The sequence below is a fragment of the Sceloporus occidentalis genome, unplaced genomic scaffold (assembly GCF_023333645.1).
Source record: "Sceloporus occidentalis isolate IW3139 unplaced genomic scaffold, rSceOcc1.0.p SCAF_10, whole genome shotgun sequence".
In the NCBI taxonomy this organism is placed as follows: domain Eukaryota; kingdom Metazoa; phylum Chordata; class Lepidosauria; order Squamata; family Phrynosomatidae; genus Sceloporus; species Sceloporus occidentalis.
This window is the reverse complement of record NW_028316990.1, coordinates 26,666,662-26,693,011: the sequence shown is the minus strand read 5'-3', so window position 1 is coordinate 26,693,011 and position 26,350 is coordinate 26,666,662. Positions and strand designations below refer to the sequence as shown.

Here is a 26,350-nt window from a genome sequence, read left to right as displayed (position 1 = left end):
ACTGTCTTTGATCCATCCTGGAGCTCAGAAGGTGGTGATGGGAGATTCCTGTTCCATTATAGCATGCACAAGTACATTATAACAGGTACACTATAGCAAGTACAGCAGACCCTTTTTATACGCTGAGGTTTGGTCCCAAGATCCCCCGTGGATACCAAAATCCATGTATGCTCAAGTCCCATTAAATATAATGACATAGCAAAATGGTGGCCCTGATAAAAAATGGAAAATCAAGGTTTGATATTTGGAATTTATACCTTTTTTGAACATTTTCAAACCGTGGATGCTTGAATCTGTGTATAAAAAATCAGTTTATAAGAAGGGCCGATTGGACATTCCTTAGCTGTTGGCCTGTAGGGTCCTTCAGGTTGACATATTCCATCTAAGACGTGCTATGTGCAATCTGTAGATATAATCTTGGGTAGTTTAGGGCTATTCACTTATTATTTTATCTCAGACTGTTATTGTAAGAAGATAAAAATGCTGATAATTTGTTAGGAAACATGTATACAAACCCCACACACTTGATTCTTCACACAAATATACATATATGTATTTTCCTTAAATATATCTCCTTATTTTGTTGTACATGTGGAATTTTGCACAGAATCATCTAGCAGAACCAATGGTTTAAGGACTGGTATGTTCTGTTTGCCACTTTGGAAAAAATACCATGGTTTTAAAATACACTGAAGACATGTAAATCTCAAGGGAAGGATTTAAAGAAACCCTTCTGTTGTACCCAAGACCAACTGGCATGAATTGTCATCAAGTGGTGATGTCAGACTATGTTCTTTCAGGCTGGATTTCAGTGAACTGCCTTTGGATATTCGAAGATATAGAATCAGTATGTAAACAGATCTTATAGTGCCTTTGAGACTAACTGAAAGCATGAGCTTTCATGGTCTTCTGTCTACTTCCTCCGATACATATATATATATATCGGAGGAAGTAGAAACCATGGACAGTCATATATATGCCATTGGTGTGTGAGAATGTCAATTCAAATTCAAAATCCTTTGTGTGTGGAAATTAAGTACCAGGTCCCTGGTTTCTACCCCACTATATGCACCTGAGGAAGGAGACTGAAGTACTGTATATACTCATGTATAAGTCCAGAAATTTTAGTCCAAAAATTGACCCCCAAAACCTAGGTCAACTTATCCACAGGTCAATGTAAATACTATACTTTAACTCTTATTAAAAAGAAGGGAACCATCCCCTGGTGAAAGGCAAGAGTGCAATCTGTCCTGAAAGCACTGACTTCCCTCTACTCTCTCTTTCATCCAGCCTTTAGTGTGAGCCAGAATGGTTATGCCTGTCATAATATTGTAGGTTTTTTGGCATTGTTTTATAGGGAAACAGATAATTACGATTTTTCAGTCAGAAGCAGAAATTAGACCGGAACTATTTTAAATATGGTGGATTTTAGTGAGAAAACAGAGAATGAACACATTAAACACATCCATTTGTTATATGACTACAGCAGCAAGAATATTGTATACTAAATATTGATATCCTGGTGGATAGAAAAATTATGGAACCTGGCTACATCAGACAAGCTGACCAATCTGTTGAAGGGACATCCAATACAGACAGATTTGAAAACATGGCAACCTTTGTGAATTATATCAAAAGAAAAAGAACCAGAGATGATGTGATTGTAGGTTTTGATGTCTAGATAGGAAGGCTTTTCTAAACAGAAGAATGTTGGTTATATAATGATTGTTATTGTTCATTAAGTTGCAAAGATTTAGAAAAGTTGGTTTTGTAAAAGATGGCTTAGCTATAGAGGCATAAAATAATAGGAGATCATAGACAGAGTAGTGCAGGAAGTCTTCAAAACCAGGGCACTGGTTTTAAGTATGTACAGTATGTGTTTTCTTCATATTGATCAACAATTTCAGTGTCTTTATTTTATGAGTGTTCTGTCTGACTTTTTTGTAAACTGATTTGTCAACAGCATTCCTTTCATCCACCAAGCTGGTAATTTTATTATAACAAGATATCACATTAATCTGGCTTTACCTGTTTTTGAGAAACCCATGTTGACCTTTAGTGATTATAGCATCCCTTTCTAAATGTTTAAGCCCATCTGTTATATTCTGTGCTCTAGTCTGGTGGAACACAACAAGAGCTCTCTGGCTGAAGATTGGAAATATCCCTGAATACCCTTCAAGGCTGCAAATTCTAACATTCAATTGGATTGAAGCATAGCAGTTAAAGTGGAATCCCACTGCTAGAATTGTGAACTGTGAAAGGGCCCAGGGCTGGCTAACCACAGATAAAAGTATGCGAAGTATCAGTCATTACATATCAAGAACCTCCATTCATAAAATCGTTACATCTGGTGTGGTATTCAACATTGGTTAGTTTGGCACAAGATCCTGTCTGATCTTGGAAGCTAAGCAGGATCAGACCTGATTAGACCTCAAGGAATACCACATGCTTTAGGCTATATTTAAGAAGAAGGAAGTAGCAAAACCACCTCTGAATATTCCCTATAGTAAACCTATGGTATTCATGGGGTTGCCATAGGTTGACAGGTGATTTGAAAGCACAAACAGATACAGATACAGACACACACACACGGTTTTACCATAAGTTCCACCTTCCAAACTCTTTATATCTATATTGGTAGTATCTTAATGTTTTCCCACATCTAAAACCGCTTGTGCATTTTAAAGTCTTTCAACACAACTATTTTTTTAAAAAAGACTATTATTAATGGTCCAAAATCAGAACTTAGAACAGACAAAATGGTTTTCTTTTCACTTTTTTCTAGGAACTCTAATACAAAGCCCCTTAACTTTTCCAAACTCTGGGCAGAATCCTGTTATGTCTTTAATATGTTACTCAAAACTGATACTCAGAAGGAAACAACAACAGGATCCCTCCAATGAACATTAAGCAAATAGCTCCAGCAGTCATCACTGAATGTGGAATTCATTTGGCTCAACCTGGATTTGCTAGAAGAATATTGATACAGACTTAAATTGCATTTTTGTTTAATATGGTAAGACAAAAAAGCAGATCATTTGCTGGTTCACACACAAGAACAGTTCAACACATGATAGTCCAAAGGGGAGGGGAAGAGTCATCTTATGCTAATATCACAAATAACTGAAATTAGTTGGCATCAGCTTCTGGGTGAATGCTGCCCCCCAAAGGCTCCAAAAAAGATTATTTAACACAATACACAAATGGCCCTCTCAAAGTCCCAGATTCTTTCAGTTTCCAGTTTGGTCATGGTCTCTAAATGTCCCATTCAAATGGTGTGCTGTCGGAACAGGAGCTCCAATTCATACATTAGGGATGGGAAACCTTTGGCCCTCTAGATGTTATTGACTTCATTCCCCACAGTCCAGTATCATTTGGCCATACTGGCTGGCTCTTTAGGGAGTTGAAATCAGAATACTGTGAGGGCCAGAGGTCTCCCTCTGCACCTCCTGCTATACATGGATGTCCTCCACCACTAAGTGGAGAGGGACATACCCCATTCACCTCACATTTGCTGAGGTGGAAGCAAATGACACAGCTCATGTATATCAAGCTGCTGTGGATCTATGGCAGTGACGGTGAACATTTTAGAGGCCGAGTGCCCAAACTGCCCTCCAAAACCCACTTATTTATCGCAAAGTGCCACATCCCTCTGGCTTTCTAGTAATGAACTCTGGCAAACTCTGCTGGGGTGATGGTGTGTGTGCCCACAGAGAGGACTCTGAGTGTCACCACCACTGATCTATGGCATTCCAGAGCCAGGCTGTAATCCAGAACCTCCCACCTCAAATTTTGGCTTTAACAGGCTTACATAAGTGTAGGCTAGTTGCAGAATGATACTTTTAACAGCAGTGGCCAAGAAGGTCTTCAGTACTATAAGGTTGGATTCATGTAATAAAATGTTAACACACAAGATGAAGAGAAGAGAGATGGTTGCTTTCCATCTGCACACTCAATTCCAGAGACATAAACACATAGTATATACGTTAAGCTTGTACATGGACAAAGGACTGAATTGAGACATGACTGATAGTACCATATGTTCTACTGCTAAAATAATGTCCTACATTCTATCCTATTTACTGAACATTCATCAACAAGAATGCACGGGAACAGACATCTTCCAATACATTGGCTCACAGAGTTGTAGAGTTAAAAGTTTAGAAAAGGCAAATGAAAAGCTTCCAGGTAACTCGGCATTTTTAGTCTGTGATCTGCACTAGACAATAACATAACAGGCAGCAAAGAAATTCTTAAAATGAATTTTAAAATGAATTACTTTTGGAACAGTTCCAAACAGTTGGCTACACAAATGTGAATGCAGTGGCTGACATGAGTAGTAGGAAGCCACATGTGATGAATGGTCCATGAGCGTGAAACAAATAAAAATGAGTGAAGGACAGTTGAGGCACAGAGGCTAATGCAACTGTTTTGTTACCAGTAGTCACAACAGTTGCTGTCTATTCCATAGTGATCATATACAAGTGTAGTTGTATATATATCTGCTCAGGAGCATGTTGGCAGCATTGTCACTGCCATCCTCATGTCACCTCCAGAGAAGCTGGAGAGACACGGTCACATTCAGCCCGTGACCGGAGACTGTGCCATTGCTCCACAGCAGTGCGATGGGAGCTGAGCATCCTTCTCCAGTGTTTGGATTCTGGAGAGCCCGTCGAGTACTGGCCGATCACGATTCTTCCAATGAAGTCGTTGCTGCTTTTCATGTTGTGGCCATAAACTAAAGATAATAAAAAATAAAATTAAAAATAGGTGACAAACTTAGTGCAAAATCGGTTTGTACTCAGCAATTGGTCATCAACTGCAAGGAGAGTTTCCTGCTGTTTTGAAGAAAACTAAGATGGTAGATTTAAATGAACAGAACAAACAGATCTGCAGAAATCCTGCCAGCACACAGAAAGTGAATACATTCCTACTAAATCTAAAAGAAATTGAAACCAGCACCAGATAAGATTATACTGAAACATGGACAAGAAATATCAGGTAGATCAAGTGGGACACAACCTTGTACTCAGGTATTTTGGACTACAATTTCCATAATTGTAATTGTGAGTGGTGGAGTCTCCTTCTTTGGAGGTCTATAAACAGAGCCTGGATGGCCATCTGTCAGGGATGCTTTTATTGAGATTTCCTGCATGGCAGAGGGTTGGACTGGATGGCCCTTGAGGTCTCTTCCAACTCTATGATTCTACAAGCCCCAGCCAGGATTTTAGTCCAAAATATCTAGAGTACTGGGTTGCCAACCTCCTGGTGTGGACTTTTGAAATAGATAATATTCTCCTCTCAGAGCAATACTACTGAATAATTGTCTGAAGGCTTGCTGTTGTTTTTGTGCATCTTTAAGTCATTTCCAACTTATGTAGATCCTAAGGCGTGGGAGCATTTGTTCAGGGCAGGCCATTACTTTCCCCTGAGGGTGAGAGAATGTTGCCCAGTGGATTTCATGGTAATGCATGGAATTGAACCTTGGTCTCCAGAGTTGTAATCCGATACACAAACCACTACACCACACTGGCTCCCTGGTTTATAGAATCATAGAGTTGGAAAAGACCACAAGGAGCATGCAGTCCAACCCCATTCTGCCATGCAGGAACTCCCAATCAAAGCATCCCTGACAGATGACCATCCAACCAGTTTAAAGACCTCTAAGGAAGGAGACTCCACTACACTCCGAGGAAGGAGTGTGTTCCACTGTCGAACAGCCCTTACTCTCAGGAAGTTCCTCCTAATGTTGAGCTGGAATCTCTTTTCCTGGAGCTTGCATCCATTGCTCCGGGTCCTAATCTCTGAAACAGCAGAAAACAAGCTTGCTCTCTCCTCAATATGACATCCCTTCAAGTATTTAAACAGGGCTATCATATCACCTCTTAACCTTCTCTTCTCCAGGCTAAACATCCCCAGCTCCCTAAGTCATTCCTCATAGGGCATGGTTTCCAGACCTTCACCATTTTAGTCGCCCTTCTTTGGACATACTCCACTTTCTCCACATCCTTTTTTAATTGTGGTTCCCAGAACTGGACACAATAGTCCAGGTGGGGCCTGACCAAAGCAGAATAGAGTGGAACAATTACTTCCCTTGATCTAGACACTATACTTCTATTGATGCAGCCTAAAATTGCATTGGCCTCATGTTCAACTTGTGCTCTACTTGGACTCCTAGATCCCTTTCACACATAGTTTCATTCAGCCAGGTGACACCCATCCTATATCTGTGCATTTCATTTTTCCGCCCTAAGTGTACCTTGCATTTCTCTGTGTTGAAGTTCATTTTGTTAGCCTTGGCCCAGCTTTCCAATCTATCAAGGTCACTTTGAATTTTGATCCTGTCCTCTGGAGTATTAGCTACTCCTCCTAGTTCAGTGTCATCTGCAAATTTGATAAGCATGCCCCCGATTCTGTCATCCAAGTCATTGATAAAGATGTTGAATCGCACTCGGCCCAGGACAGAGCCCTGTGGGACCCCACTGGTCACTTCTCGACAGAACCATCCAATTAACCTTGGTTCTGACAATTATATACTTTCTTCATTTGGTGATTTTTGGAATATCTTTGGATATTGAAAACTTGCTGCAGAGGCCATGTAAAGATCCCAAGCTGTCCATGGGAATGGTAGATACACATTTAGTAGATACAGATCAACACAACTGCGTGAATTTTTGGACTCCCTTTGCTCAGTATGACTTTTGGGACTTTCCTGCTAAGTGCCTTTACTTCAAAATTTCTGCTACGCGACTGACTAAAACTGACAGGAATCAGGTAATAGAGTAATGGGGAATGCTGCCTGCATGTATATAGAAATAACCCACTGGAACTGGTACGCAGCTCATTATGTTAGGGCCTACTGGGATGAGAAGAAAATTTCATGGCCTGGAGAGGTCAGTGGTCAATTTCTGGAGCAGGTAGGCATAGATTCACAGTCACAGTGACCTCACTGACTGCTCAAGTCTCCTGATTCCACCTTGGCTGACTGGCTGCAGTTTCCCGTCTTCTAGTCATGGTTTTCAAAACTTTGGTCTTCTGTATGTTTGGCACTTCACTTCCCAGAATTATTGAGCACTGGCCACATTGGCTGAGACTTTGGGGAGTTGAAATCCAAAACCTCCAAAGGCCTAGTCTGAGAACTACTCTTCTAAGTCAGAACACTGTGACACAGTACACTGCAGGCCAGGCAGTACGTCAAAAGAAACAGACTATACATGCACACTCACATGAGAATCAGGTGTAACAGGAATGCAATGGGAAAGAGAGGGGATGCAACAAGTCTGTGTTGATACAGAAGATTTTTGAATCTGGGATCAGATTCTGCACTAGGTAGTCTGGGCTTCCATGTTTTGGGGTCCTGAAATTCTCTAAGTAATGGGTGGAGAATCTTCTCCCTTCAGGATGTCTGGAGACTACAGGGGTCTGAATCCAGACTGCAAGCTCTTTTGCTATTACCTTTTATCAGTAACTGGAAACGGGCTATTTGACACCTAGGAAACTGTGGTACAGCAATGAGCTCTAGTTAGTATCCTGGGGAATGGTGCTGAGGCTTACCCCTGAGAAGACATGCATAGACTTGAACTGTATTTTTGGTGCATAGGAACTGATGTACTGAAGCCTACTCTTAAAATAGACATACACAGAACTGAGCTGTGTTTTGCATAAAATGTCCAAATGTGTAAGAAGTACATCTGATCTTCCCACACACACACTTTGGTTTGTTTCCTGAATGTGCCTGCAAGACCCTTTCAGAACTGGAATTTGGACATGGTTCCTCATCCTCTGCTCTAAGCAAACAAACAAATGCAACCAAGTGCATCTGAAGCAATCCTTTTTAATAAATAGGCAGCTGGTAGCAGGCAGCTCGTGATTTTTCTCCATTGAGAGTCAGAAGGGGAAGAAAGTCACTTGGGGAGGTTTCAATTTTCTCTTGTGCATAATAAAGCCATTCAGTGGATGGCAAATCACACCTGACACTGTATATTCAAGAAGGTGCATAGAGTGTTTCAATTAATTACTGCCTTTCAGAAGAGGAAAATTTCTGTGCATGAAGGTTGAGATTTGAATTGCTGATAAGCAACATTGACTATGAAATGTTTGGAAACAACCTAATGGATAAATTTTACTTTCCCATCTCAAGCATAACATCTGTTTCTCTCATGTATTGAAAGCCACAACATCATTTCCCACCCTTCCATTTGCTTTTAAATGGATACACTTTTGCCACTCCTTTTTGGGACAGCTTCCAGGTGGTCTTGGAGCATGCGTTGTTTGAATGTCATACTGCCAAAGTACCCAGAAAGCTCTTTATTTGGACTGTGTGTTTTGGGCCTCAGTTACATTTTCCACTGTCCTTCATTCAGATTCCAAACCACAGTTTGATCTCCCAAAGATACAACTGGTTTCAAACTACGTACTTACCTGCTCCTACTTTCCATCCTAAACTTTCTTCCCCCATTTCCATGAAGGAGCAGCCACAGGATCAGTGCCTGTACTATGGTTTATCAATTCACACACACATCAAAACATACTCAAACTATGGTTTTTGATGCATGTTTGTGGGAAAGTACCATGCAACTATGGTTTGCAGATTAAAACTTCATATTAAACTAAGGGCAGGCAACGTCTGCAGCAAGTAAAATAGACTTTAGCAAAAGAAATGGGATTATGAGGCTCTGGATAGGAAGCTGAAGGGTCTGGATGCATGGGCAGGTGGAATTGTAATTGGTTGACCAACCAAACCCAAAGGGTACTCAACGATTTTTGTTTGTTTGTCTATACTTGGCTCTTCAGCCAAAAGGCTATCAGAGCAGCTTACAAATTGTTAATTAGACATTTCCCTGCCCTCAGGCTTACAATCTAATGAGACAAGACACAAAAGGAACGGCAGTGGGGAAGGGGGAAATCTAGCAGATCTTCTCTCCCTCTGATGCCTGGACCTCATGGCTCCTCATCATGGAAAAAAGTGACTGGAGGGGTGCCACAGGATTGTGTCCTGGGCCACAGGCTGAACATGAATCAACAATGTAATGAGGCAGCTTTAATAACCAATGTAATTCTAGGGTGCATCAACAGTAGTATAGTGTTTAAACTTTTTAATGCAATACAGATTACAAGTGCCTTCTAAAAAGAGATCTTCCCTCTTATCACCTAAAAGAGGAAGCCTAATTGTTCCTTTGAGATGTTTTTTTTAACATGCAACTGTATGAAGATATTGCTGTTGTGTCCCTTCAAGTCGTTTCTGACTTATGGCGACCCTACAGCAAACCAATCACAAGATGTACTTTATCAATATATTCATTAAGATGTCTTTAATCAGCTATGTAATCAAGACTTCTTCATAAATCTGAGGACCACATTTGAAAGAGACTGAAGAACCTACCTGTGAAGACCAGGCTGGCATTTTCAAGTTCTTCCTGTGGCACCTTGAAGCTGAAGGACTCATTGTAGAATGGATCAATTGTGGCCTTCTTGCAAGAGGTCTTCTTGGTTTTTGCCAGTTTTAACCCATGAACAAGCTGGATTTTTACAAAGGGATCTGGAAGAAAGATGAGCACAATTCCAAATGTGCAAATGGATTTTCATTAGCTGGATGTCTGCTTCAAATTGTGTCCAGTTCCCTAAGTGTTTATTAGTTTTGAGATTGGACTTTTCAGTATCTAATGTAATTTGTATTAATCTAGATGTTTGAGCTGTATTAGATTCTTCATGATTAATTTCCCCATCAGATCTCCTACCATTTTCTGATGTTATATTTCTCCCTGTTTTACAAAGCTTTTTTTGGAGCTCCAGACCCTTCCACCTTTGAGTTTTTCCTTTTGCGACCCTTCTTTGAGCTTATTGCAGATCTGTACATGATATCCCTGTCACTTTTCGAGATTGGAGTTGTTATCAAAGAGGATTTATCTTTGATTTAACGGTAAAATTTGTAAATGGTATGGCTGTATTTTACCATGCCATCAAACTAACCTAGTTGGGGACTAAAGTCTAATGAACCAGTTGCATCTGATTAATGGCACTTTGTAGTTTAACACTTGCTTGGACAGGGGATATGACTGGTTTTGAACTAATATGTCTTGAATGTGGTGCTCTATTACACAATATGATAGAGTTGTTTGTGAGGTGATGGCAGCCTACTCATTGTTGTGTGTTTACCTGATCGTGCAGTCCTATCCTTACTTTTTATCCTTACTTTTTATAAACTATCATTTGTTTATATTCTCCAATCTGCCTGTATATGAACCTATGGTATAAAACTAAGTTATGTTTCAAATTAGAATTTTGTAATTGTGCTGGTCAAATGGCTGTAATAAAGTTTAATTTAATTTAATTGTGTCCAGTTCTGGGCACCACAATTTAAAAAGGACATTGAGAAACTGGAGCAGGTCCAAAGGAGGGCAACTAAAATGGTGAAGGGTCTGGAAACCATGCCCTACGAGGAAGGACCTAGGGATCTAGGGATGTTTAGCCTGGAGAAGAGATGGTTAAGCGGTGATATGAGAGCCCTTTTTAAATATTTGAAGGGATGTTATATTGAGGAGGGAGCAAGCTTGCTTTCTGCTGCTCCAGAGACTAGGACCCGGAGCAATGGATGCAAGCTGCAGGAAAAGAGATTCCACCTCAATATTAGGAGGAACTTTCTGACAGTAAAAGCTGTTTGACAGTGGAACAAACTCCTTCGGAGTGTAGTGGAGTCTCCTTTGGAGGTCTTTAAACAGAGGCTGGATGGCCATCTGTCAGGGATGCTTTGATTTAGATTTCCTGCATGGCAGGGGGTTGGACTGAATGGCCCTTGCAGTCTCTTCCAACTCTATGATTCTATAAGGCACACGAGAAGAACCTTCATCCTGTGTTCATAGTATTGGCTACAGGTGAACCCAACTGGCTAGTGGGGGCTTCAGCACATGCCACTCCTCAAATTCCACCCCATTCCTGAAGCCTAAGATCCTAATAATCCCAACCTGTCTTGCTTGCTTTTCTAACTGGGAAGGTGAGTGTTGGGGAAATCCCACTGCCATCTCCATTTATAGAGGTGGGGGCTTGGAAGGAAAGCTTTCTCCATCTAGGCTCCTTGTCTGGTCCTGGGAGAACACTACAGCCTCTCCCCAGGCCCAAAGCCTTCCTTTGTCTTACAAATTCTCTTCTCCAGTAACACCCTCCTTATTTCCAGCAGTCCTACCAGGGGATGAGGCATGGTTGGGGAAAACTGGGAGAAATTATGGATAATATTAAGATATAATCCTGCGCAGAGGTCTTCTTTCTGCTTGGGGGCGAGGAGACGGAATCGAGAGAGAAACGTTCTCAAGAAAAGCATATGTTCTCAGAAACAGCTCAACTCTGTTTGGTATTTGAAAGCTGCCATGTTCCATACCTTCCTGGAAGCATTCAATGACTCACTCCTGTTCCTCATCAGCAGAGGTCAAAATGTATGCTGTTTACCTTCAGTGGAGGAACAAATTAAAATGCCAGCTTGCTTGAGGGAAAGCCACACATTGATCTTTTGGACAGAAAGCAAATACTACTCATAGAATCATAGAATCATAGAATCATAGAATCGTAGAGTTGGAAGAGACCACTAGGGCCATCCAGTCCAACCCCCTGCCATGCAGGAAATCCAAATCAAAGCATCCCTGACAGATGGCCATCCAGCCTCTGTTTAAAGACCTCCAAGGAAGGAGACTCTATCACCTTCCGAGGAAGTGCATTCCACTGTCGAACAGCCCTTACTGTCAGGAAGTTCCTCCTAATGTTCAGGTGGAATCTCTTTTCCTGTAGCTTGCATCCATTGTTCCGGGTCCTGTTCTCTGGAGCAGCAGAAAACAAGCTTGCTCCCTCCTCAATATAACATCCTTTCAAATATTTAAACAGGGCTATCATGTCACCTCTTAACCTTCTTTTCTCCAGGCTAAACATCCCCAGCTCCCTAAGTCGTTCCTCATAGGGCATGGTCTCCAGACCCTTCACCATTTTTATCGCCCTCCTTTGGACACGCTCCAGTTTCTCAATGTCCTTTTTGAATTGTGGCGCCCAGAACTGGACACAATATTCTAGGTGGGGCCTGACCAAAGCAGAATACAGTGGCACTATTACTTCTCTTGATCTAGACACTATACTTCTATTGATGCAGCCTAAAATAGCATTGGCCTTTTTAGCTGCCGCATCACACTGTTCACTCATGTTCAACTTGTGGTCTACTTGGACTCCTAGATCCCTTTCACACGTAGTTTCATTCAGCCAGGTGTCACCCATCCTATATCTGTGCATTTTATTTTTCCGCCCTAAGTGCAATACCTTACATTTCTCTGTGTTGAATTTCATTTTGTTAGCTTTGGCCCAGCTTTCTAGTCTATTCAGGCCATTTTGAATCTTGATCCTGTCCTCTGGGGTATTAGCTATTCCCCCTAATTTGGTGTCATCTGCAAATTTGATAAGTATGCTCCCAATTCTGTCATCCAGGTCATTGATAAAGATATTGAATAGCACTGGGCCCAGGACAGAGCCCTGTGGGACCCCACTGGTCACTTCTCTCCAGGATGAAAAGGAGCCATTGTTGAGCACCCTTTGGGTTCGGCCGGTCAACCAATTACAGATCCATTTAACAGTTCCTTTGTCTAGCCCACATTTTACAAGCTTGTTTGCAAGAATGTCATGGGAAACCTTGTCAAAGGCCTTACTGAAATCAAGATGTACTATATCCACAGCATTCCCTTCATCTACCAAGCTGGTAATTTTGTCAAAGAAAGAGATTAGATTTGTCTGGCATGACTTGTTTCTCTGAAACCCATGTTGACTTTTTGTGATTATGGCATTGCCTTCTAGATGTTCACAGACTCTCTGTTTAATGATCTGCTCCAGAATCTTTCCTAGAACTGATGTCAGACTAACTGGACGATAATTGTTGGGATCCTCTTTTTTCCCCTTTTTGAAGATGGGGACAACGTTTGCCCTCCTCCAGTCTGCTGGGATCTCTCCTGTTCTCCAGGAGTTTTCAAATATGATTGCCAATGGCTCCGATATTACTTTTGCCAGTTCTTTTAATACCCTTGGATGGAGTTCATCTGGTCCCGGTGACTTAAATTCATTTAGATTAACAAGGTGTTCCTCTACTATCTCTTTACTTATTCTGTGCTGAAATTCCCCTATTCTGTCCTCTGCTCCATTATCCTCAGGTTGAGCACCCTTTGCCTTTTCTGAGAAGACTGAGGCAAAGAAGGTGTTGAGTAATTCTGCCTTTTCTCTGTCTCCTGTTAGCATTTTGCCATCTTCTCCACGCAGTGGCCCTACCGTTTCCTTCTTCTTCCTTTTGCTGCGGACATATCCAAAAAAGCCCTTTTTATTGTTCTTAACCTCTTTAGCAAGCCTGAGTTCATTCTGCGCTTTAGCTTTTCTGACTTTACCCCTACACATGCCTGCTATTTCTTTGAATTCCTTTTTCATGATTTCCCCCTTTTTCCATTTCTTATACATGTTCTGTTTCAAACTTAGCTCGGTTGAAAGTTCCTTAGTCATCCATCCTGGTTTCTTGAGACACCTCCCGTTTTTCTTTCTCACTGGAACTGTTTGAAATTGTGCCTTCAGTATCTCCCTTTTGAGAAAGTCCCATCCGTCCTGAACTCCTTTATCTTTTAGTATTTCTGACCATGGAATCGCCCTCATTACTTCTCTAAGTTTACTGAAATCCGCTCTCCTAAAGTCTAGGATGCGTGTCTGACTCTGCCTGGCTTCTCCTCTCCATTGTATAACAAACTCCAGGAGAACATGGTCGCTTCCACCTAAGGATCCCACCACTTGCACCCCATTAACCAAGTCATCCTTGTTGGTTAGGATCAGATCTAAAATAGCTGACCCCCTTGTTGCCTCTTCCACCTTTTGGACCATGAAATTGTCTTCCAGGCAAGTGAGGAATTTGCTCAACAGAAACAACAGCTGAAGAGAGCAGGAAATACTATTACAATGAAAGGAGACAGACTGGCAGGGAGTCTGCATGACAATTACAGCAATTTGATACCTTTTTAACCATCATGGCTTCATTCTATGGAATCCTGTGATTTGTAGTTTAGTGAGGCCTTTAGACTTCTCTAACTACTCTAAACAAATTAAAGTATCCAGGGCCAGATGAATTACATCTAAGGCATTAAAAAAACTGGCAGAAGTAATTTCAGAAGCGCTGTTAATAATCTTTGTGAATTCCTGGAGAACAGGAGAAGTGCCAGCAGACTGGAGGAGGTCATATGTTGTCCTCATCTTGTAAAAGTGAAATATATATATTTGAGAGTCACAAACTCGGTAGATGAAGGAAATGCTAATGGAAGTAGTGTATCTTGATTTCAGTATGGCCTTTGACAATTTTCCTCATTTTGCCCTTGCAAAAAAGGCAGTAAAATGTGACCTAGACAATGCTACTGTTAGGTGAGTTTATAATTGGTTGACGAGCCAAACCCACATGTAAGAGCTGTTTGACAGTGGAACATGCTGCCTCAGAGAGTAGTGGAGTCTTCTTCTATAGAAATGTTTAAACAGAGGCTTCATGGCCATCTGTTCAGAGTGCTTTGGTTGTGTCTTCCTACATAGTAGGAGGTTGGACTGGATGGCCCTTGCAGTCTCTTCCAGCTCTATTATACTATGATTTTATGACTTCCCTGCTTGAGAGCTCTAGTGCCCTTGAGCAAAAGCATCAGAACTCTCCAATAGAGAATTCCAAGGATCTTACCAACTACAAATCACAGGATCCCACAGGATGGAGACAGAACAGTTAAAACTAGTATCAACATGGTTTAACAGTGCAGTGTAGGTACACTCTGAGGAATGATTTACATGCTACATAATATAACATGTGCAGAATAATCCTGAATTTGATCAGAAGCCCACTGCACACAATGAGACACGGCAAGCACTCTGGAGAGCTCTGAATGAGCAACCAGACTGAATGGAATCTTGAACTGAAGGCTTCAATTATCTCAATGGAGAACTTCAAGTATTAAAGGAGCATACCTTGCTTGGAACATAGCATACCTGTTCACCCTGGTTAATTCCTAAATGGAAAGGTGCCACCTTGATGATAGGCGGCCAATCACACCTACCTTGCACACTTTACCTCTATTCAATGTCTCTGGGGAAATCCACCTGGTTCCCTTCTTTTCTTTAAGCCAACCACCCAAAACATCTTTAAAACTCCTCCATATTTATATTTATCTGATCATATTTTAAATAAGCATTTTACTCTTTACCTTTCCATTGTCTTATTAGTAAGATATGTGCATTTTAAAAAAATCAAAAGACTAAAACAACCATCAATACCCACAGAAATGATTTGCTAATGGTATTTTTCTTTCATAATAAATGCAGAGTCGTCAATGAGAGGGGCAGGCGAGCACCAACTGCCTTGCCTGAAAGAAGATAAGCCCTCCCTTCAGCCACCATCTTGAAGGGAGAGAGGGGCAGGCGAGCACCAACTGCCTTGCCTGGAAGAAGACAAGCCCTCCCTTCAGCCACCATCTTGAAGGGGAGAGAGGCAGGCTAGCTCCACCAGTCCTGCCTGGAAGAAGCAGAGCCCTCCCTCCAGTCCATCTGCCTTGGTCCAGGCCTCAAAGGGAGAGAAGAATGCTGGACCTGATCCCCTCCCCCCTCACCATTCCCTTCTCCTTTTGTGTCGTGTCTTTTAGATTGTAAGCCTGTGGGCAGGGAACTGTCTGGTTAAAAAATAATAAATGTAAGCCGCCCTGATAGCCATTAGGGCTGAAGGGTGGGATATAAATACCTAAATAAATAAAAATAAATAATGTCTCCACAGCAGATGCTGAAACCTTCCTGGAAACCTGATCTTTCCATTCTGGCTGCTCTGTTTCCCTTCCTTCAAGAAGAGTGGTGAGGAAAAGACATCATCTGTAGATGCATAAGGTTAAGCCTTGGGTCAAATCAGGACATGAATAGATACATCTTTAGGGTTGAGGCTTTTCCTCAGAACTACTTTAGAGACTCCACTAAATCCTAACATGCTGCCTCATCATGGTGTCATGACAGAGCAAGGTTCTTAAAGGCTATACCAGTGAAACATATATTCTGGTAAGTTCTATAAAGCTGGTAAGGCTTTCAATATAGCCCTGGAAGTAGGTAGTGTGTACAGGCTAAGTACAAAGGCTCAGCACCAGGATGGCCACCAAGTGACAAATGTGACCACAACAAGTAGCCATGGAATAGTTGCCATCTGCATCAGTGGACAAGGCTACCCATATAATTGAAATCAAAGATCTTCAAAATACAGTGCGCCTGTACCATACGCGGGCACACTATACGCAGCTTACAGCTTACGCGGAAGCCACACAGCGGTAAAAGAAATGGCGCATGCACCGCCGTGAGCACATGCCCCATTGTGAGCATACACTGATTTTCCCTTATGCGGGGGGATCTGGAACAGATCCCCCATGCAAGGGAAGGGCCCACTGTACTGTATTTTAGAGACTTCAGTTCCTTAAATATCAAGCTCCAGTCCTTGTTAAAGCTTCCACATCTTCCAAATACTCCATGATCTTAGTGCAGGCATAGAAGGCATGCTTACTATACCACCAACTATGCCTAACCGTATCTAAAATCAGCACCCTTCTAATAACATGGGCTTCCAAAGTATGGAGCTGAAATTGTGGAATCTGCCAGCTGTATGCTGTACACATGTAACTATGCACAGTGCACCACCAATAATGGATGCTGATCATTCAGAACAAAGCATAGGCCTGTACCTGAACCTTGACTCATATCTGTCTGAAGCAGCTGTTTTGCTCTAATGATGTCTACATTCAGTCTTCCTGCACTAGGAAGGTAATTCAATGACAGCAGGAGTTCTCCCAGCTCAACTTCATTCTGCAAGAGAAACATGCAAGATAAATCAGATGATACCAAACTAGGAAATATAGCTAATAATCAAGAGGACAGGATCAGAATTCATAATAACATTAATAGATTAGAGAGTTTGGTCAAAACTAACAAAATGAATTTCAACAGGGAGAAATGTAAGGCACTAGACTTAGGCAGGAAAAATGAAAGGCACATATATGGAGGCTTGACAATAGTACATACAAAGGGGTTCTGGGAGTCTTAGTAGACTACAAGCCAAACGTGAATTAACAGTGTGATGCAGCAGCTGAATCTGAAGTGTAGTGGGAGTGTGGTGTCTAGATTGAGGGAAGTAATAGTACCACTCTATTCTGCTTTGGTCAGATCTCACCTGGAATACTGAGTCAAGTACTGGGCACTGCAATTCAAGAGGGATATTGACAAGCAGGACAAGCTAGTTACCCTCTGGAGAGCAGGGTAACCAAAATGGTGAAAGGTCTGGAAACTATGCCCTGTGAGTTAGAGACTAGGACATGGAGCAATGGATTCAAACTACAGGAAAAGAGATTCCACCTGAACGTTAGGAAGAACCTCCTGACAGTAAGAACAATGAAGCATGCTGTCCTAGAGTGTGATGCAGTCTCTTTCTTTGAAGGTTTTTAAACAGAGGCTGGATGGCCATCTGTTGGGAGTGCTTTGATTGCTTGTTCCTGCATGGCAAGGGGTTAGATGTGAATGAAATAGTAATAGCTTTTCTGTACCTCTTAACAATGCACTTAAGCAATCCCTAAGCGTTTTACAATGTGTAAGCTAATTTCCCCCAACAGGATGGGTACTCATTTTAGCAACCTCAGAAGGATGCCAGGTTGAGCCCTGGCTGGTATTGAACTCACAACCTTGTGGTTTGTGAGTGAGTGGTTGCAGTATAGGCATTTAATCAATGTGCCGCATGGCAGCCTTCCAACTCTAGGATTCTCTAAGGACTTTATCACACGTCAACCTATGTGCTTCGATCCCAAAAATGGTTAAAGTGCTGGAATCCCACAAAAGCAAGCCCATTTGCTATTGGAGGACCCTGCATTGGGACCACTTTAACTCTCCAATTTTCCCTCGTGTGAAAGAGTCCTAAGAGTCTCTTCCAACTCTCTATGGATGTTATCACATGGGGCAAAATTGGAAGTTTAAAGTGGGGCCAATGCAAGGTCATCCAGGGTTTAGGGACAAATTCGCAGCTGCTTTTCGCATGACGCTGCATGCAATCAGAAGAGAATCCAGGGAGAATGTGAGGTCAATCAGGAAATAAGTAAATTAGCAAAACTACTGGATTTACGTGTCCATTTTGCTTCCGAATTGACTCCCTTCAAGCAATGCCAGCCATTTAGAAAGCAAGCCTCAGATGACTTTGTTTCCCAGGGTGCCTTTCTGTGTCAAATTACCAACTTCAGGATCACTACTGGCCATATTGGCTAAGTAATCTGAGAGTTGTGGTCACAGAAAACTTCTCCAAGCTCTATATTATCTATCCCTGCAATGTAGATAAGGAGAATGAAACTAAGGACATTATCACACGGGAGGAATTTCTCTTAATTTCGAATGAAAAGAACGTGGGGCCAGAACGCATTTACGTGAATTTGCTAGTTCAGCGAATTTACATGAATTCGAATTACGTTCGGACTGACTTCCCATTGCCCGAATTTGCATGTGGTAGTCTATCACGCAATAACGTTAAACCCCATAATTGTGTTCGGATTGCCATTGGATTATACAGTACTTCCAATTTCCCTTGTCTGGTAACATCCTAAGAAAGAGCAGCCTGCCTGGATATTCCGACTGGGAGAGATGTGCTTTGAACTGGGTGGTTTGCAGCTTTACATCTCAGCCACTACACCAGAACTCATTGCATTGCTGGTTCATATTGACTTGTCCCTGCAAGAAGCCTCCTTAAACAGATATTTACCAGGTCCCCAAAGGCCATTAGAACTCTCATCAGAAGCAAAGGCCCATTACAAACGGGCATAAAAGTACGTCCTGGGGACGTACTAGGGTTAGAAAGGGGCGTCACTTCCTGACGCCCCTAACCCTAGTACGGACCCAGTCCGTACAAAATGGCGGTGCCCATTCCACACGGGGGCCGCCATTATGACGTCACGAATGCACCGCCTCCAAACGAGGTAGTGTGGACATGACGTCATCATGCCATGCAAGGGCGCCTAGAGTGCCCTTTCCGCGGCGCGAGAAGGAGCTCTGAAACGGAGCTCCTTCTGAGGTTTGTGTTGCTGGCGCAGCCTTTAGACAGCTGCACCAGCGAAGCAGAGGAGAAAGGGGCTGAGCGGCCCCTTTCCCCTCCTCCCCGCCATCGCCAGGTGTCCTTGGGGCTTGAAGACCCAAGGACACCCCTTTCCAGGCAAAAGGCCGCTTCCCCGCGGCCTGGAAAGCAGCAGATCGGGTCCTCGGAGGCTGCCGTTGTGGCAACTGAGGCCCCAATACAGCGGGGAAAGGGCCACTTACAGGCCGCCCCAAACGGGTAGTCTGTAATGCGCCTATGATGACTAAACTGAGGCTGTCATATTTTGGAAGTATCGTCAGGTGAAACTACTAATTGGAAAATACCATAACGGTAAGGTGGAAGGCATAGAAAAAGAGGAAGATCAGAATACAAGTGGATTGACTCAATCAAGGAAGTCATTGTCCTGAGTTTGTAAGACCTGAGCAGGGCAGGTGATGACAAGGCTCTTGGAGGTCTCTCATTTATAGGGCCACCTATGATGAAGCAAACAACAACAACAAACTCCAAAGGTCCATATAAGTGTCCTTAAGGAGGACATTCCAGAACTTCAAGGCAACAACCTGAAAGCCCTTATTTTTGGTACCCACCCGCTGGACGTCAGTTAATGTCAAATCATACCACATATGTGAAAGGAAATAAAACAAAACAACTGGGACCCCTAGGGAGTCCACTGACATATGAACAAAACATTACCTGAGAACTAGGGACCAGAGCCTTCCACCAATGCCCACCTTTGACAAGATCCACATCGCTCAAGGGCATGGATACTTTCCCAATGACGCAGTGGCGTGAAAACTTGTCAAAATCTACTATGGTCAAGAGCAAAGTCCTCCTCTGGGCTTCTAAAAACGGGATGTCAAAGGTGTACCTCTCCTCGAACACTGGGGTTTGGGTTTTCCGCTTCACCCCAGTCTGCTTGGAGTTTTTCTGGTCTGGCAACAGACAAATTTTGACATATGGATTTGAATGTGCCATGTCCTGTCTTGAACCATCATAGGAGATTGGGGGAGGCAGGTCCTTTGCCTCAATTACCCTGACTGTGAGGCAATTGTGTAAAAGGTCATACTGCGTGCTAAAGTGCAGCATACCCAGCTGGTACTTCATCAAGATCTCCTCATCTGTCAAGGAGTCCATGTCGTCACTATTTGAGTCAAGGGAATACAATCTTGGTTCAAATTTCCTAAAATAGTCATCAGGAGTATGCGTTTTCCTAAGGATGCTTGGCTGAACAATTTCCTTTTTGGCTCCTATAATGCCAAACTCAATAGGTTTGAGGTCAACAAGAGGAGAACTTGGCCGCCTCAGCTCAAGACCTATTCAAGAGAAACAAAGGACAAATGTTACAGATAGCACAACATTACATTTGTTCATTTATTTAAGATGTGTATACACCCACCGTGTGGCAATGGCCCTGGGGAAAAATATGAATACAAAACAACTCTATGATGCTATATAACATACTTGAGATTCGTCTTGTCAGGCTGTAAGTGGATCGAGATGTATCTGTAGAGGATCGTCTTCTACTTGGTGAAACATCCTGAGGAGTTGGAGGAGGCTCACTTGCTGTCATGTTGTCAGAGTCACCATCTTTGTCCTCATTTCTGTTGCTTATTCTGTTGAAATGAAATTGACTTTGTATTTCAGAGTCAGCTAGGAAGATTATCACAGGCATCTGTTACTGTCTCCTGTGCGGACTTTAACTTACACAACACTATGGCACCAAAGTGACCCCCAGCCTTGAATACCTGCTGCCACTACAACACCATCTATCTCAACTCAACCACTCCAACAGGACTATCACAACATTCCCAAAGTTATGTTAGTGAATCACAGGAATAATTTATTAAACAGAAGTCCAACATACAGTTAAAGAGTACTTGGTGTACAGACTCATGATTACAGAATTTCAAGGCTTCATTGTTATTTAATTCATCTAAATCCTGACTCAAACACAGGTGACTGACTCTTTCCATCTCTCTTCATAATCACAGTGGAAACTAACTATCCTAACTGAACCAAAACATACATTCCTTCCCTTCACTATCTCATCTCTCACTCTGCTCTTTGCTGTCTCTTATCTAACCAATGTTCATGTATTCGACTATATGCATTTTGTCATGACTCAGTTTTGGGGGTCAATTTTTTAACTAAAATTTCTAGACTTATTCATGGGTATATTCAGTAACCCTAATTTATATCTCTATATAATCCTTTTGCATAATGATACTAATGGTTCCGAACCTGTGGGTCGGGACCCCTTTGGGGGTCGAATGACCCTTTCACAGGGGTCGCCTAAAATCACTGAAAAACACATATTTATTTGCATGTAACAATGAAAATAATATTATGGTTGGGGGTCACTACAACGTGGGGAACAGTATTAAAGGGTCGCGGCATTAGGAAGGTTGAGAACCTCTAGACTAACATGGCTATGAAGCGTTCCCGTCGGGTTCCAGAGGGTGCCATTTCTGAGAACGGTTTCGAAACAGTTCCCAGAAATGGCGTCGAATGGTGCCCTCTGGAACCTGATGGGAACGCGATAGGAATGCTCGACGGTGGCGGCAGCATTCCCTGTGCGGTAAACTAGTGTTCTGGGCCCCATCGGGTTCCCATCACGCTCCGTGCGCGGCCCTGCTCATGCACGTTAGAACGCATTGGGGAATGTTTTATGCACGGTGTGGTAAACTTCACAGTCTCCAAGTCTAATTCCTATCTCAGTCTTAAAATTGCACTTAAACAATCAGTCCATCACCCCATGTTCTCCTTTTCTCCCAACAAAGTACTTACCATATTACATATACTGTATGTCACATACATAACCATACTTTACCTTAATTTCTCTAATAAATACAACTTTTTTTTAAACAAAAGTGTATAACATCAATTTCCAACAACAGATTAATCTAGATGCATACAAATGCCTGTCTACTCTGGAACTTTCCCTGTACCTTCTTATTTACACTGAAAATCTGGAGGCAGGTGCTTTGTTTTATTTTCTCAATGTGAGCGCCCTAGTTCTAATAAATATTAATACTACTCATTTTGCAAATCTGTCTGCCTTCCCCACAAGAGCCATTTTTGCTTTCACAGTTAAAGCAGGATACATTTGAAAGTTGAAATGAAAGAGAAAACAATAAATTACATTTGCAGAACATGTCAGAATCTCTTACTTCATGAGTGGCCAAGATTCAAAAATATCTATTATCACAGCTCGATTTTTACGTAAAGCCATACAGTCAAGAGTTAGATACATGGGGTCAATTGGGATAAATTGCAGAGGTGATGAAGAATCCTGATGTGTGATGCTTCATGTTCAATTTTATTACTTTATGTATTATCATCTTAATGCTGTAATACATTCGTTTTTATTTTTTTTACCCATTTTTGTATCATAGATTTTTATGATCAGTTTTATGATTATGTCACATTTTTAGGTACTGTACTTCTAATGTACTTATGACACCCATACAGTACTCTATATACATTTCAGATTCTGTGTTATTACATTTTAGTTCTGTCCTCATTGCTATAGAATTTCTATAAGATTTTATAGTGTGTTTTACCTGCTTGAGTGTTATTTTGTGTTGTTTTGAAATGGCCTAAGGGCTAATCAATAAACATTTCTTCTTCTTTACAGAACTTTAACCCTTTTTATATGAAACTCCACTGCCCAATACCCTTTCATGCACAGAGAAAGAGTACAGTACTGTACTTCTCTACTAAAGGCTCCCTTAAGTTACACCTTTATTAATCAGTCTGTGCCATCAATTCTGACATATTTGTATGTACAATAATCACTTTGTTTAAGGAAAAGTGGGGAAAGTGACAGTCTTGGGAGTTCTTAAAACAAATAGCAGAGAAAGACGTATGTAGAAGTCTAGTGTGTGATCCTGCAGCTGCAGGACCTCAGTAAGGCAAAATACAATCTCCAACATTTTCAACTGTGTCTCCTTTCACAGGATTTACTGTTTTTTGGCTTAAATTCCTGCACAGTATGCTAAAATGACAGCCATCTTAAAAAGAAAAACTCCTGTTGAGTGGAAAGACTAAACGGGATCCAAGAGGAATCATTTAAAAGATGTCAGCTCGCAAAGAGGACAGCAAGTTAAAGCAAGGGAACAAGAGATTTCCTTTCATCAAGACTTATAGTTATTTTCCTCTTCTAAATTTTGGTTCTGTTTAGATAAACACCCTGGACCTTTTGTTTGCTTGTAATGTGAAAGAAAAAAATCAAGGTGTATTTTCACAGAGCATGAATCATTTGCTTTTTGCCATGCCCGCATTGGACATTTTGTACAACTGTAATCTGTAGAATGGAAAAGCCCCTGCTAGTCTTTGTAAAAAGAAAATTAATAAGAATTTTTTACTCAACAAGGCAAGAAAGCAAACATTAGAGAGGAAATGACAGGAAGGTGTGGTTGCCATGTGTGCTAAGTCAACACATTTAGATTTGTCGCAGTAAGACAGACAAAGTGCCAGTGTTGTACAATGCAATCCTTATATTCTTCTCTGATGCTGGAGATGAAAGTTATCATCCAGGTGAGAAATAAAGTGCATCTGGATCAATTGGTTGAAAAAGACTAGAAAAAAATAAAAAGAATACATAAAGCCCGCCCCCCCCCTCTCTCTCTCTCCGATTTCTGATAATGGCTAGGTCTCTCCATCCTTTTTAAATTACAACCCTGGCAGCCCTAGAGTCCTCTTTTACATTTTAAAACATTTTCCTGGGAGGGACAGGGTTTTTGAGCAACTCATAGTTGCAAAAACAACTTTCCTTTTTTGTGGCCGGATCTATTGTTTATTTACCTGTTTGCAAATATTTATTTACCACTTATATCCAAAAACTTCAAAGGGCCTAACATCAATACAATGTAAAACTGACACAATACAACACAGTTACACAGAATACAACATACAAATTCTGTTTGACGTTAGAGGAATAGATGTTGGAGTTGGTCTAAATAAGAAAGGCTTTTTGAATAAATAGTCTGGTCAAAGCAGGCTAATTAAGCATGGCAATTAATTAAAAAGCAGAAGAAATCACAAGCTTAGACAGGTCCAAATACACCTTGCTAGCTGGTTATGACTCTCTGGTACAAGGACAATGGGAGGAGGTTGTCCCAGCAGGAAGCAAAAACCAACAGATTCTTTATGAAGGCTGACAAGTAGTCAACTCCATCCCTCCAAGGGTCTGAGCAGACAGATGGGCAGGAAAAAGCAGAGCTGCTCCTGGTCAGTTGTAAGCCAGATCAGGGAAAAGGACTTTACCTGTGCCGGATAGGGTTACACTTCCCCTGAAATCTCAGGCTTGCAGCTTGGGTGTATTTCTGGACTCTACTCTGAGCCTGAATCACAGAGTTAGAAGAGACCGCAAGGGCCATCCAGTCCAACCCCTGCCATGCAGGAAATCTCAATCAAAGCATCCCCAACAGATGCTTTGATTGAGATTTCCTGGCCAGCCTGCCTCTGTTTAAAGACCTCTAAGGAAGGAGATTCCACTACACTCCTTACTGTCAGGACATTCCTCCTAATGTTGAGGTGGAATTTCTTTTCCTGCAGCTTGCATCCATTGTTCCAGGTCCTGTTCTCTGAAGCAGCAGAAAACAAGCTTGCTCCCTCCTCAATATGGCATCCCTTCAAATATTTAAACAAGGCTATCATATCAGCTCCCTATGTCGTTCCTCATAGGGCATGGTTTCCAGTCCCTTCACCATTTTAGGCAGGATGCCCAGAGTCCATCAGTAACCAGGAGTATATTTGCACAGTTAAAACTAGTGCACCAGATGCACCTGTTCCTTGAGATGTCAGATCTGGCTATGGTGACACATGCCTTGATTACAGCCCAATCTGGCCATGGAGGGAGAGATACAGGCCCAGCTCAATCGGGCCTGGCTGAACTAAGAGGAAAAGCTTTCCCTCCAGTCCTTCTGCCATGGTTCAGGCCTCAGAGGAAGAGAAGAACTGCTGGACCTGATCCTCATCCCCACCAGCATTCCCTTCTCTTTTTGTGTCATGTCTTTTTAGGTTGTAAGCCTGCAGGCAGGGAACTGTCTAGTTAAAAATAATAATAATTGTAAGCCACTCTGAGAGTCTTTAGGGCTGAAGGGTGGGGTATAAATACAGTAAATAAATAAATAAAACAAAACATCGGTACTACTATAATGCACTCTATGTGGGGCTGCCTTTGGAAACTGTTTAGAAACTCCAGCGGGTGCAAAACGCTGCAGTTAGAAGGCTCACTGGGGCCAGTTATAGGGAGCATGTAACTCCCTTGTTGAAACAGCTTCACTGGCTACTGGTTCATTTCTGGACACAATTGTAAGTGCTGGTCATGACCTATAAAGCCTTGTGTGGCTTAAAAGGAAAAGGTAAAGCTCCAGACTATTTGAGAGACTGCATCTCCCAATATAAACTTGCTAGAGCCCTATGACCTTCTGGGGAAGGCTTTCTCTCAGTCCCGCCACCATTGTAGGCTCGCTTGGTTAGGACGTTTTAGTGATGTTTTTTACTTTGTATGTTTTTATTAAGTTTACACTATTTTATCTAGATAATTTTAATTGTTTTAATATTTTTATTGTGATGTTTTATTAATGTTTTATCTTGTGAGCCACCTTGAGATTCTTTTTGGGGAGAAAGGTGTCACAGAAATGAAATAAAATGTACATATTTTTCGGTTTGTGGACAAATGGATGCAAAGCTCATAAATGTACAGGGGAGGCAGATTGGTAACACTACATGGATATATGGGGATTATGGTAGTCCTGTCTGCAGAAGTCATGCTTTTAACTTCTTTGGTTACTGAAATAAAGCTTGCTGTTAAAATGCAGAAGACTGAGTTACACAAGTCCCCAACATTTTCTGACATGCATAAAAAGGGAAGAGGTTCAACATGTTCAGAATCTACATCCTGCTCCAACGTGATTTCTAGATACTGGAGAGAGCAGATTTCTTTCATCTTTCGTAGTTTCCACCATAACCTTATATTTATGGAATTACAGTACACCCGCATTATAAGTGAGTGCGACTTACGTGGCCTTCAGCGTATGCTGAAAGCTGCACTGGAAGAAGCCTCGGCGCACCCTGGAAGGGGTAATGGCACATGTGCGGCACTGCGCCATGGGCACAACCCCCTTTCTTTTGAATGGGGCTTGAGCATATGTGGAATTCCCTTTACGTGGGGGGATCCAGAATGGATCCCCCACGTAAGGGAAGGGCCCACTGTATTTATTTAAATGA

At 41.9% G+C, this 26,350-nt stretch overlaps 1 protein-coding gene across 2 annotated transcripts in view; it reads right to left on the bottom strand.

Moving 5' to 3' along the window:
- Window positions 1-2,991: 2,991 nt before the first annotated feature.
- Window positions 2,992-26,350, bottom strand: part of LOC149306251 (synaptotagmin-17-like) — a 40,041-nt gene continuing 16,682 nt past the window's right edge. For both annotated transcript variants that reach the window (XM_089539925.1, XM_089539926.1), the window contains exons 4-8: window positions 20,576-20,727; window positions 19,808-20,427; window positions 16,734-16,854; window positions 9,383-9,538; window positions 2,992-4,738 (exon numbers count right to left, since the gene is read on the bottom strand). In XM_089539925.1, coding sequence (XP_089396051.1) covers window positions 4,542-4,738; window positions 9,383-9,538; window positions 16,734-16,854; window positions 19,808-20,427; window positions 20,576-20,727 — 1,246 coding nt within the window. In that variant the 3' untranslated portion in view covers window positions 2,992-4,541. The remainder of the gene's footprint in view (window positions 4,739-9,382; window positions 9,539-16,733; window positions 16,855-19,807; window positions 20,428-20,575; window positions 20,728-26,350) is intronic.